Source organism: Heterodontus francisci, chromosome 2 (genome assembly GCF_036365525.1).
Source record: "Heterodontus francisci isolate sHetFra1 chromosome 2, sHetFra1.hap1, whole genome shotgun sequence".
Taxonomy (NCBI): Eukaryota; Metazoa; Chordata; class Chondrichthyes; order Heterodontiformes; family Heterodontidae; genus Heterodontus; species Heterodontus francisci.
The window spans coordinates 102700997-102715374 of record NC_090372.1 but is presented as its reverse complement, the minus strand read 5'-3'; the positions used below and the strand labels follow the sequence as shown (position 1 = coordinate 102715374).

The following is a 14378-nucleotide window of genomic DNA, read 5'->3' as shown; positions in this document are numbered from 1 at the left end:
CATGGGGCCCCTCCAATTACGCGACGGGGGCAGGCAGCAAGGCACCATCATCAGCGATGTGACACCGATGCCATTTTTAAAGCGCTGCCAGCCTGCTTAAACTGCTGCTTCACTGACAGACTTTGTTGCTATATCTGGTTTATCTTCCATCACTTGCCCCGACAAGATCGTCACGGTGGCGGTGTGGCACTTATCACCAATTCACATCTTGGTCTGACCCCCTACTCATTCTTTGAGCATCTCACCTTGTTCCACCCCTCTCACCTCTCATTCAAAATCATCATTCTCTTCAGCCTTCCCAGGTATGATAATAATTTTCTCACTGTGATATCTTCACTACTTTCCTCCCTCAGCTTCTGCACCGAATTACTTCTCATCCTCTGTGATTTCAACCCCCATCCCAACTCATCACGTTCTCTCTCCTCTGAATTCACTGCCCTCTTATCCTCGTTAAATCTCTCCCTCCATGTGAACTTGCCAATCTTTATTCACAGCCACCCCCTTGACCTTGTCATCTCAAATGGTCTTGCTAGTCCCACTGTATCAATCACAGATAAGGCCATCTCTGATCACTTCCTTGTATCACTCTCCACCCACATCCCTCTTCCACGTTCCAAGCCCATCACATTCTGCAAAAAATTGTCCCCTAATTTACTTACAACTGCACTTTCAAACTCCCAACTATCTAGCCTTTGCCCCACCGTTCGCCACAACATTTCCACTGCTACTGATTTACTCAACTGCACCCTCACCTTTGATGCCCTAGACCCAATAAAACCATTATTCTCTCTCACAGTAGCCGTTTCCCCGGTACAGCCCTCATCTCTGTTCCTTTAAGTCCAAGTCTAGAAAAAATATGGCATCAACTGCTTTAGCGATCAGATTTGGCTGGACCATGTCATCTGCTAAAATGGCTCATTATTTCAGGATTATCCTGGAATGCAAAGATAACCCCTGGCTTCTTTTCTCTACTGCAAACCATCTTTTTAACCCCTTTCCCCATCTTTTCCACCCTCACCTCCAGCAATAAGTCCGAGGAGCTCATGCACTTCTTTGTCATTCAGGTCAAGACCATCAAATCAGCTGCCTCTGCCAAGACTCTCCCTTCCACTAGCCCACTGGGCCAAAATTCTTCTAAGGATCCCCCCTACCCTAGTCCTGAGCTCGCATTTTTCTCTAGTTTCTCTCCTATCTCCCCCTGTGTCCTCTCTGAGCTTGTCCATGACACCCACCTCCTGTTCCCTCAACCCTATTCCCACTAAACTACTGACCACCCAACATACTCTCCTGGTCCCCATGTCAGCCAATATTATCAATGGTTCTCTCTCTTCAGGTGTTGTTCCTGTCTCTTTTAGATCTGCCCTTATCAACACCACCACCACCCCTCGCCCCACACCTCTTAAAACAACCCTTGACCACAATGGCCTTGCAAATAACCACCCCATCTCCAACTCCTTTTCCTCTCCAAAGTCCTTGCATGCGTTGTCCTCCCAAATTCCTTCCCAACTTTCCTGGAACTCCATATTTGAATCCCTCCAATCAGGTTTTCGCCCCAGTCGCAGTATCAAAACTGCTCTTAACAAAGTCACAAATCCTGCATGAGTGCGACAAAAGTAAACTTTCTCTCCTCGTCCTTCTCAACCTGTCTGTAGCCTTTGACATGGTTGACGATACTATCCTCTTCCAACACATCACCACTGTCATCCAGCTGGGTGGGACTGCTCTCACTTGGTTCCATTCTTATCTGTGTGGCCAAACAATCACTTTCAATGGCTTTTCTTCCTGCTCTTGCACTGTTACCTCTGGTGTCCCCCAAGGATCTTTCCTTGTCCCCCTCCTATTTCTCATCAACATGCTGCCCCTCTGCGACATCATCCGAAAGTATGGCATTAGTTTTCACATGTATGCTGACAACACTCAGCTCTACCTCACCACCACTTCTCTCACCTCCTCCACTCTTGCTAAATTATCAGACTGCTTATCCAACATCCAGTACTGGATGAGCAGAAATTTTCTTCAATTAAATATTGGGAAGGCTGAAGCCATGGTTTTCAGTCTCCACTCCAAACTCCATTCCCAAGCTACCGACTCCATCTCTCTCCCTGGCAACAGTCTGAGACTAAACCAGTCTGTTTGCAACCTTGGTGTCATATTTGAATCTGAGATGAGCTTCCAACCATATATTCATGCCATCACCAAGACTACCTATTTCCACCTCCATAACATCACCTGTCTCAGTTCATCTGCTGCTGAAACCCTCATTCTTGCCTTTATTACCTCTGCACTTGACTATTCCAATGCACTCCTGGCTGGTCTCCCACATACTACTCTCTGTAAACTTGAGGTCATCCAAACCTTTGCTGCCTATGTCTTAACTCGCACCAAGACATGTTCACCTATCACTGTTGTGCTCGGTGACCTACATTGGCTCCCAGGCAAGCAATGTCTTGATTGTAAAATTCTCATCCTTCATTTCAAGTCCCTCCATGGCCTCACCTTGGTTCTCGACTCTTCTGCTAATAGGAACAGTTTCTCTCTATCTACTCTATCTAGTCCCCTCATGATGTTGAACACCTCTATCAAATCTCCTTTCAACCTTCTCTTCTCTAAGGAGAACAACTCCAGCTTCTCCAGTCTATCCACGTAACTGAAGTCCCTCATCCCCGAACCATTCTCCTAAATCTTTTGCACCCTCTCAAAAGCCTTCAAATCCTTTCCAAAGTGCAGTGCCCAAAATTGGATACAATACTCGAGTTGAGGACTTTTAAAAGTTCATCAGAACTTCCTTGTTTTAGTACTCTATGCCTCTATTTATAAGGTGAGTCTGGAACAAGGTGACACTCAGAATAAGGGGCAGGCCATTTAAGACTGAGATGAGGGGAGATTTCTTTACTCAGAGGGTGGTGAAGCTGTAGAATTCTCTACCCCAGAGGGCTGTGGAAGCTCAATCATTGAGCATGTTCACGACAGAAATCGATAGATTTCTGAATACTAACGACATCAAGGTATATGGGGATAGTGGGGAAAAATGGCGTAGAGGTAGATGATCAGCCATGATCTGTTTGAATGGTGACGCAGGCTCAACTTGCCGAATGGCCTACTCCTGCTCCTATTTCCCATTATCCTATGATCCAAGAATGCCTACGATCCCATAAGCCTTTTTAACAACATTCTCACCTTTAATGAACAGTGCTATAGCAGTTTCTTTGATCAACACTGCCACCACCCCACCCTACTTCTTTTCTCCTTCCCTATATTTCCTGAATACCTTGTTACCAGCAATATTAAGTCCTAAATCCTCACCTTCTTTGAGCCTTCAGCTCACCAACCTTATTCACCAAGCTCTATGCATTTACACACATGCACTCCAAACCCACCTTAAACGACCTCACATTTGTTCCTCCGTCTGATCTCTCCTATTCTTTACTCTCGTATTATTTGTTTCTCCAAGTCCTCTGTCCAACTTCCCCTCTCTAATGTTTCAAACTGGTGCCCAATCCCTTCCAAATTAGTTCAAGCCCTCCCCACAGGACTGATTAACCTTCCCTCTGGACACTGGTCCCAGCTCAGTTGAGCTGCAACCAATTCACCATGAACAGTTCTCTCCTGCCTCAAATCTGGTCCTAATGCACCAGGAATCTGAAGTCCTCCCTTCTGCTCCATTTCTCCAGCAACGAGGTACCCTTTATCCAACTATTCCTATACTCACTAGCACATGGTACTGTGCATAATCCAGAGATTACGACCTTTTAGGTCCTGATTTTTAACCTGCTCCCTAGCTCCTGAAACTCTAACTGCAGGACCTCAACCCTTTTCTTTCCTATGTCATTAGTTCCCACATGGATCATGATTTCTGGCTGTTCCCATTCTCCCCTCAAAATGTTCTGCACCCTGTCAGTGATGTTCTTTAGCCTGGCACCAGGGAGGCAACACACCATGCAGGATTTTCATGTTAGCGGTTCCAGAAATGTCTGTCTATTCCCCTGACTACTGAATGTCCTATAACCAATTCATTGTTACACCTATGCTACTTTGTTGTGCCCTCCCTGTGTAGTTATTTGCCCCACAATACCAGGAATGTGCTCTGAACTGCATTTTCCCAAGATGGCATCAACCTCACTTGTATTCAGCACTGAAAACCGGTTTGCAAGTGTCACACGTCCCAAGAATTCCTGCACTGCCAGCCTCTCCCTACCCTGCCGGATGGTCAGTGATTTACTATCCTGCTGACCTCTCTCTGACCACTTCCTGCAACATGTGATCCTAACTTTGTGTACTTGTCGTTAGGTAGCAAACATTAGCTCTCAGGGACTAGTGGTCAACTCTTAAGCTGTTAATACTTATTTCAGAAATATATATCAAGTAATATGTGATTGCGTGTTTCAGAAAACCAAAATTACTTCTGAATGAAACATTTGGGGTAATTCCCTAATCCAGGCCTTCCACTGGGAAACACCACTCATGGAGCGCATCTCAGGAAATTGAAAGTGCACAGACTGTGATTAAAATGAAAGGCTAGAATATTATGGGATCCCCAACAACTTTCCCAAGATACGCTCTCAGTAAGTGTCACACCGACTAGAATTACCAGATCACAGAATCACCCTTATAGTGAAATGTTATTTTCGATTTTACAATGCTCAATTTCTCACAACGCCCCTCCAGTGCACCAATGTGATCAAGATACTCTCCCCCTAACTACAAAATTTTTTAATATTCTGAATTTTTTTTCCTACTTTTGGTGCCCATTCACCTGACTCCAAAGGCTAAAAATTGGGGTGCTCCAACTTTCGGGCGTGAGAGTCACGATTCATAACCTGCCTGTGCTGGTTCCAGTGTGGATGGGCAGCATGCAAATTTGGCGCTGCCACCTCATTTTCATGCAGAACCAAGTGTCTGCCATGTTGCTGGCTGCCTCCGCGCTCAGTAGGGGGTCAAGCAGCATTCACTCATCTCACATAGTGCAGCCAAACTGCTGTTTTTAAAGACTGTCTTTAAAGACAGTTTGTTCTTCTTAAAGGGAAGCTGCACTGAATCACAGGAGGCTGCTGTTGAATACTATTGCTGCAATTCTAAGCAAAGAAACTGGAATAACAGTGCAGAAAGGAGGCTCCAGGGTAACAGATGTGGTGCTGGAGACCTTAGAGGTGGAGATGGAGAGGAGGACAGAGGCCACGGTTCTGTGGAGGCCAGGAGGCCCTCAAGGACTATGCTCAGAAGGGATGGGGAACAAGAGGCCAGGGAAGTCAATTCCCAACACCTGGACCTGAGGACCTGGCAGCAGTGCCACAAGATGTCTAATGAGCTCATGTGGCTGGTCAAGATCTGTGAATGCATCTTCACAAGACATCTTCCTATCCACCGCTCCACTTGCGAGGTTATCCACTTTGGTAGCAAAAACAGGAAGGCAGATTATTATCTGAACGGCTATAAACTGAGAGAGGGGAATATGTAACGAGACCTGGGTGTTCTCGTACTCCAGTCGCTGAAGGTAAGCATGCAGGTGCAACAGGCAGTAAAAAAGGCAAATGGTATGTTGGCCTTCATAGCGAGAGGATTCGAGTACAGGGAGCAGGGATGTCTTGCCTCAATTATACAGAGCCTTGGTGAGGCCACACCTGGGATATTGTGTGCAGTTTTGGTCTCCTGATCTGAGGAAGGATGTTCTTGCTATAGAGGGAGTGCAGAGAAGGCTTATCAGACTGATTCCTCGGATGGCAGGACTGATGTATGAGGGGAGATTGAGTCGGTTAAGATTATATTCGCTGGAGTTCAGAAGAGTGAGGGGAGATCTCATAGAAACCTATAAAATTCTAACAGGACTTGACAGGGTAAACGCAGGAAGGATGTTCCCAATGCTGGGGGAGTCCAGAACCAGGGGTCATAGTCTAAGGATACGGGGTAAACGTTTCAGGACTGAGATAAGGAGAAATTTCTTCACACAGAGAGTGGCGAGCCTGTGGAATTTGCTACCACAGAAAGCAGTTGAGGCCAAAACATTGTATGTTTTCAAAAAGGAGTTAGATATAGCTCTTGGGTCTAAAGGGATCAAAGGGTATGGGGCGAAAGCGGGAACAGGTTACTGAGTTGGATGATCAGCCATGATCATAATGAATGGCAGAGCAGGCTCAAAGGGCCGAATGGCCTACTCCTGCTCCTATTTTCCATGTTTCCATGACCGGCTGCGACAGAGCCTGTGGCATTCGGCATCACTGAAAATACTGAGGATGACAGCATGTTTCTGCCTTATGCCCCTTCTCTACTCCCAGCTCACCCTCATCCGCATCCTGCTAACTGGCATGATGAGTAAGATGAAAATAGTATGACCATGGACCTCTTGCTTCTCACCCCAACCCCCTTCCCTCACCCTGATTTTCTGTTTTCAGACATTCTTCCCTCTCCCTTGCAGGACAAGGGGGCACAAAATAGAAGGGAGCAGAGCAGAGCCGGCAGGTGGACAAGGACGTCTGCATCTCCTGAGCCCTATGGAGGAGATAATTGTCCACATCACAATCCACATCTCAATGGCAGGCAGTGACGAGTGGGGTATCGCAGGGGTCGGTGCGAGGACCCCAGCTATTCACAATATACATTAATGATTTAGATGAGGGAACTAATTGAATTGTTGCCTGCCTAGCCAGAGCAACCCTGGAGGAGCATAAAGAGCAACAGCACAGTACCGATGAACAAACCCCATCACTTGCTCTGACACTTGCTCAGCCACTAGCTCAGTTACAGGCACTGCACTTACTTTAAAGGTGAGTGCAGAGTTGGGATCAGCACATGGTGAATCACTGGCCATGAGTGGGCTTCAGCACACCAGGGATAATGGATGCTTTGTGTGCCAGCTCACCAAAGGTCATGGTGGCAGGCAAGTTCTGCAGCAAGGAACTCAGATGAGGACCTCTTTGGGGTGGCATACAGGAGACCGCTGTTGGATATGTACACCGAGATACTGGGTGCATTGGCTGGCCTGCCAGACAGCCTCCTGTCACTGTCAAGGAAAATGGAGGAATCCGGCTCCAACTTGGCAGAGGGTATCGCGCAGAGCTTGACCTCTTCGCTGCCTCTGCTCCAACTCCCTGCTGACCCAGAGACACTGCAGTTGCAGTCCCCATACCTGTTGTAACCTTTGTGTGGCCAAGTTACCTAATCCTCTGCCTCCCTGTGAGAATGCAGCAACACTCCCTGCCAAATACAGGAATTCATGACACCTCCAAAAATTCTCCAGAGTACTCCCAGAGACTTTGCAATAGTAGTTCTTCAAAATCAACTTGAGTGCCTGGTCCTTTAATTAATGCTCTTGCAGCTGAATGTTTAACTTTTTGTGAGTGACGCCAAATCCATTGAATGGACCTGCATGGCCCAAATTTGGAAATGGAGCATTTACATCAGCTGTTAGGGCTGTAAGACATCGTGATAGGAGGAGTTCAGTTGCTTCCAGCACATGCAGGGGATGCCCGCACAAGCGCCCTTCTCAAGCTGGTGGGTCACAAGGACCCCCCTGAAAACGGATGGCAATGCAGTACGCACCCTCAGGAGGGCAAATGGCTTCTGTAGCTCCCTCTCCAGCAGTGCTATTGTTCAAAGTTTCATGCCCCAAATATCATAAACATGAGTTTAACATCCTCAACCGATTACTGTGTCGAAGACTGAATTCAGAAGCTTAAAGGTAAATAAATCAGGCAAGTTTCTACAAGGAATACAGCACATATTCATTTATGTACCTACCACAGTCACAACCACGGGATACAAAGCTGAAAGTTTAACATTTTCAATTGACTCAACCAGCTGCGCAATTTCCTGAGGTAAATCGAAGTTGTTGACCTGTTCAAGACAAGAAACAACGCACTGAAGAGGAGATAAACATGTCAATAACAATACTCTAAACAGGAGTTAAAATATAATATAATAGGGGTAGAAATTTGCTCTTGTAGTGTCGATCTAGCAACATTACACAGACTTACGATGATTCCCTGGGGGAAGGTAGCTCACAGACTGCAACTTGTGCGGCACGTGTGGCAGTCATCGATGATATCAATGAAGAATGCTGTTTGGGCTGCACAGGTAAGGGTTCGCCGTGCAACCTACGCCAATGAATCGACTAAATCTGCATAGCGCCACTAGAAGCAGTGCTACGTAAACAAATGTCTGCCTCATGCTGTTCTGATAAACACACATGAAAAAAGTGACAATACTTTGCTGAAATCTCATTCTAGATTAACTGAAAATAGCAGAGATGAAGTAGTTATTTGCGTTAATTTCATTGGTAATTACATGCTAGATTTTTTAACGTATTACCCAACCAACCGAGGTAATACAGTGACCTTTACGTAACGTCTTGTAAACAATCCCCGGGAGGCCTTTTGAGGTGGATAATACTCCTGTCCACCCCATGGATGCACCCTTAATTCCATGTCAGTTCCCAGGGTTAAGAGGTCTGCAAATAGGGAAACCAACCTTTTAAATTCTTGTGGACCCCACTTTCACCAGGAACAACAACAACAGCAACTTATATTTATAAAATGCCTTTAACGTAATAAAACATCCCAAGGTCCTTCACAGGAGGGTTGTAAAGTAAAAATTTGACACTGAACCACATAAAATAGCTTTAGGGCAGATAGGCAAAGGTGTGGTCAAACAGAAACGTTTTAAGGAGCGACTTAAAAGGAGGAAAGAAAGGTAGCCAGTGGAGATGTTTAGGGAGGGAATGTCTGAGCTTACGGCATGGGCAGGTGAAGGCATGGCCACAATGGTGGAGTAATTAAAATCAGGGATGCTGAGAGGTCAAAATTAGAGGAATGCACATATTTTGGAGGGTTGTGGGGCTAGTGAGATTACAGTGACAGAGAGGGGACAAGCCTTGGAGGGAGTTGAAAACAAGGATAGGAATTTCAAAATAAAGGCACTGCTGAACTGGGAGCCAATGTAGGTCGGCAAGCACAGAGGTGATGGGTGAATGGGACTTGGTGCATGTAAGAACATGGAAAGCAAAACTCTGGATGAGCTCAAGTTTAAAAAGGGAAGAATGTGGAACTGGTCAGAGATGCAATGGAATAGTTAAGTCTAGAGCTAACAAAGGCATGGATGAGGGTGTCAGTAGCAGAAGAGCTGAGGAGGGGGTGGAGTTGGGAAATGTTACAGAGATGGAAATAGGTGGTCTTTATAATGGCGCGGATATGTGATCAGACATCAAGGTTGTGAAAAGTCTGGTTCGGCCTCAGACAGTTCCCAGAGAGTGGGATAGAGTTGGTAGGTAGGGAATGGAGTTTGTACAGGGGACCGAACAACATGGTCAGAATCTGCGTTCCCCAATGCTATCCCGCCTCCAGGCACGTTTCCCAGGGTCGGGCTGCCATGGGAATTGGCAGCCAGCTCCACAAAGGTGGGCAGTCAATTAAGGCCCCCCCCCCCCTTAAGGGCCATTTCCCCACACCAATGGAACTTTCCCAGCTCCACAATGATGGCACTAACAGCTCAGGGCCTTCTTTGTTATGGAACCTTCTTCTGCCTTTCAAGAGCATCTCCATTTCGAGGTGCCCTCATACTCACCTTCTGCCTCAGCAGCGTCCACCTCTTACAGTGGGACTGCTGTTTGGGCCAGTCTGGCAGACCATCTCACTGGGCCTCCTCAGTACCAGACACATTCACTCACCTTCCGTCACTCAAACCCCTAAAATAGCAATTCAAATATGGGTATGTGCATCCAACAATTTGTCTCTGGCTTCTCACAAAAACTCTGACTGGCCTTGGAACACAAAACAACCTTAATAGTTTTTCTACAAAATCTACACTTCATAGGCATTCAGAAAAGCCTAGCCTCTGCCAGGTTCCCCAAAATAATCCGGTGCTGAGGGCTTCCCTTCCTCCAAAATCATGATATCTCTCCCAGAATCTACTTTGCCATGCCTGCCCGGATTGAGCAAGCTGTATCAAGATACCCATTTGAGGTGGGCAGCTTACTGGCCCTACTTAAATGTGACCAGGGCCTCAAAATAGCTCTGGCCCCTTAGCTCTGACTGGTGACTTCCTCCCTTTTCTCAGTAGGCCTTTTTGTCTTGTAAAGTTATGCAGAAGACAATGATGACTGACTTTAGAAGAGCATGGCAGGGCAAGTGTATACAGCAAAACCATCCCTAATCCATTGAAGTATCTGAAGCATTGCTTCAGGATACGAATGGCATGCTCTATAATGATGCTGGTAGCTGCCTGCACACGCCTTGTTGCGTCTGCACTTGCCTTCTGCACATGGCTGGTGTTAGGGTAGTCCTGATTTCAAAAGAAACAGCCTTGCAGACAACCTTCACACATAAAAAAATAAAAATACTACATTCCTGATAGTCATGTTTTGAAGGGTTTTGATAAAGTAATTACAGAAAACACAATTTCCACTGGTTGGCGAATCAGTAAGCAGAACATAAATTTAAGACTATCATCAAAAGAATGAAGGGAGAGGTTAGGAGATTTTTTTTAATGCAGATGGCACGTTAAAACATAAAATGCCACGCCAAGAAGAGTGATGGAAGCATAATCAATAACGCTGGTTAAAAGGAAAATTGATAAATATTTGAAAAAATGAAAAGGCAATGGGAAAAGCGCAAAAGAACAAGACTAAATGGTTAGCTTTTCCAGATGGCCAGAACAGGTATAATAGGCCAAATAGCCTCCTTCTGTGCTGTAAAATTCTATGATTCATGTCATCATTTCAAAGCAAACTGGATTCAATCTGGGTCTCATGTGGAATCTTTTCTAAAGCCATGTGGATTGTTCAAGTTATGAGTTAAACCAAGCTAACAATAGCAATCCCAGTCTGCTCCAATCTGAGCTAGTCAAGTAAATTACTCATTTGAGATTACTTTTGAAGTCAACAGTGAGTATTGTGAGGAGTTAGGGAGTTAGTCATGCAATCCTATTCTGAAACATTTCAAACAATGGCTGAAAACTCTCTGGGTTGAATTTTTCCAGGTGGGTCATGATCCCAAAGTTGAGATGAATTCTGGATCAGGAATCAGGAAGTAACCATGGCAGGATGAATTAAGAAGCTGCCTCCAGGAGCCCCAGTTTCGTTGAAACAACATTAGCTCCCACTCCTCCAGCATCTCAAATTTAAAATTCTCATCCTTCTGCCTAAATTCCTTTTTGGCCGAGCCTGCCCCTTTTTTAAAGACTTTACCTGCCCTCCACCACACTATTGCTCTACCTCTAGCCTCTTACGCCATCCTCCTCACCTCCCCACCCTCACAACCTCTCTCTACCCCACCTTTCACAGCTGTGTATTCAGCTATGAAGGCCTGACGCACTGAAATTTCTTCCCTAAACCCCTCTACCTCTTCACTTCCCTCTCCTCCGATAAAACTCACCTCAAAAACTATCTCCTTGGCCAAGCTTTTAGTAACTATTCCTAATCTCTACCCCTTTGGTTTAGAATCTGTTTTTCCTATGCTTTTGTGAGGCACCTTGGGACATTCTAAATTAAAGGCAAATTGCTGGTGCCATTACATGTTATAAACAAAGAGTGACAGAATGCTAAGAATATGCTGCAAGGCAGAAAAACATCAATGGCTTAAATTACATGCAAACCACCAGTTTGAAATCATGCTGGGTGATAGTGGTAACAAATGTCTTAACGTACTGGCTTAAAATTTCTTTGGTCACAATTTAATAAAGGCAGTTACCTACTAATTTTAAATGATATAGCACCTTGATTAAAATAGTTGATATAGAATTTCATACAAACCCATTCATGATTTCACTGTGAATATCACACAAAGCAATTTCAAGGAAGAAGTGATTTATCAATGGCATTTGCATCCCAAGCTGCATTACCACCTTGCAACATACTCCTACATGTGTTATTGTTTATAATGTACTAGCTAATCTAATGTGGCATTGCTCAGGGGCAGTCTGGACTTTACAAAACGGTTGTGATAGTTAGCTGTTAATCTAGACTGACCCTTAAAGATAAGTGGTCAGGTACTTCCTGTGGGCAAAAGGCCTAAAAAGGCAATCCTCCAGGTCAATTAGAGGCCAATTAACATTACTGCTTGAAGTTTCTCAAGATTGGCAGCTGCTTGGCTCTTAGATAGGTCAAGAACACCAGCAGGAATTGACTGGCCTTTCTTTGCATACTTTTTCAAGACTGAAGATTGTTCAGTTATGATTTGTTGGTGTTATACACAAAATATAATGCCTGAAGTGTTGAGGGACATGTCTCAAAACTTTTACATGCTATATTTGTATACCTTACACCTGCATGCACTTTCCATCTACACCACTTAACTTGCCGTGGTCACAATTTGTCACACATTTTAAGTTAACTTATTCCCACTATAAATTCCTATATCTGCATTTATATTGGGTTTTGCTTATGTAAACTTGCACGCTGTAATTAAAGCCTCCCGTAGTGGTGCGCTAAGTGCTTCTTTGCACGCATCACTCAGCTCCACCACGACTTGTGGAGATGTAGGGCCCTGGTGTCTGCATCTGCTTTGAATTTTTTCACCCTCCCTCCTTTACAAGTTTTCATTTGAAGCTTTCATTAGGTTTTTAGTTTAAGCTTTCATTTAAAAAGTGAACACAATTTTTAAAAACTTTAATCTTTTGGCCTTCAGGCATTTTCCTATGGCCTTCATCAGTTGTGTACCTTCCCTGATACCTGATTAAACCATCAGTGCCTCCTCACAACCTCTTATTTAGTGTACTCGCTGACCTGCATTGGTTTCTTGTGAAACAATGCCTTTCATACTTGTTTTCAAATCCCTCCATGGCCTCACCACTCCATATCTCTCTAATCTTCTCCAGCCCTGCAACCCTCTGAGATATCTGCATTCCTCTAATTCCAGCCTCTTGAATATTCCAGATTTTACAATTATGTCTTCATGGGTGTGGGCACTTAATCCCCCTGCCCCATCACTGCCATGGTTAATCCCGTTGCCACCATGGCTATCCTGGTGCCTGCTATTACAGTACTGCTGGGCACTCTAGAATATTTGCATAGGCTCCTCAGGTAATGCACTCAAGCTTCTTTTGCTCCAACAACTTGCACTATCACGGCTGCATTTGGGATGTCATTGGTGTTCTCTGACCATGCCTGAGCCACCCCTTTCTCTAGCTGCCATGGTCATCCCATTGCAAAGTTCTATTGCGGATTCCCTCTCCCCCTCCCCCTGAACTACCCCTCCACTGCCATCGATTATGGACACTGGATCTCTCAAAAACAGAAGCTTCTTTAAAAATACAGCAAATAAATTTAAACGGTATTGTTACTTTTTAATACAATGTTCATTTTGTGTTTTACTTTGATAAACTTCTCTATATGTATGAAAACCTATACAATGCCAGCTCCTTCTTCTCCCTTCCGAGCCTTTCTATTTCATTCTTGCTCTTGTACATCCCCAATCCAACTCCCTCTGTCTTCACTTCTTTCTTTCCCCCTTCCCATATTTTTTATAAAAGTGACTACACATCCAAAGCACTTCATTCTCTGTAAAGCAGTGGATAATTGAAAACTCTTTCTTCATCACCTCCACTTTTCCTCACTCTCCACTTGTCCTTTGCCCTCCTGCAACCTCTCTTCCTCTTGTCTCTCTCTGCTCTTCCACCCTACCGCCCACCAAAAAGTCCATTCCCAGGCTTACATCCGCTGCCTCTTCGTACTTGTATTTATCATATTTAATGATTATCTAGGGAAGCACTCCCCACTTTTATTCATCAGTTTCATAAAGGCTCACCTTCCCGACTCAGTTCTGATAAAACGCCTCTCTCTTCAGAGGCTAATAAACTAGTATTTCGTAGGGGGAGAGGGAATCCGCAATAGAACTTTGCAATGGGATGACCATGGCAGCTAGAGAAAGGGGTGGCTCAGGCATGGTCATTTGACGCACAAGTCAAATAGCAGCATCTATGTAACACTGTTTGGACCGTCTCCTAACACTCTATACTTGTGCTTATTGCAAAAGGAAAATACCAAAGCAGGCCCATGCCTTTTATGAAATGAAACTTAATCCTCCATGTACATTGAATCAGATATAGCAAGCTTCAGAGCTAACCACCTACCCTTTTATCACTTGAGTTATACCGAATAAAGTAGAGATAGCACCCTGATGTTCATGGAGATGTGTCTCACTGCAATGATAATATAAATGATCTGAAATTAATTAAAAATGAGCAGCTATCTCAAGGTATTCATGTCACAAGCTAACTTTGCTCATTTTGAGACAACCTAGCAGGAAACCCCCAAAAGAATAGATATTACAGTTCAATCTCTTCCTCACAATGACAAACTGCATATGCTGAGCAATTAATCAAATCAATTTTTGCCGATATGGATCTGTCTGGAAGAATTAATTAATATAAACATAGGCAGGCTGTCCTTTGAA

The 14378-nt window shown here is 44.6% G+C and overlaps 1 protein-coding gene across 3 annotated transcripts in view; it reads right to left on the bottom strand.

Annotated features, from left to right (window-relative positions):
* crppa (CDP-L-ribitol pyrophosphorylase A) overlaps window positions 1-14378 on the bottom strand; it is a 481556-nt gene that overhangs the window by 263710 nt on the left and 203468 nt on the right. Inside the window, exon 8 of one of the 3 annotated variants that reach the window (XM_068009398.1) lies at window positions 7732-7827. The exons of 1 other annotated variant lie outside the window; for it this stretch is intronic. In XM_068009398.1, the coding sequence (XP_067865499.1) occupies window positions 7732-7827 (96 nt within the window). Of the gene's footprint in view, window positions 1-7731; window positions 7852-14378 lie in introns of all 3 variants that reach the window. One more of the 3 variants, XM_068009416.1, reaches the window with a different exon arrangement.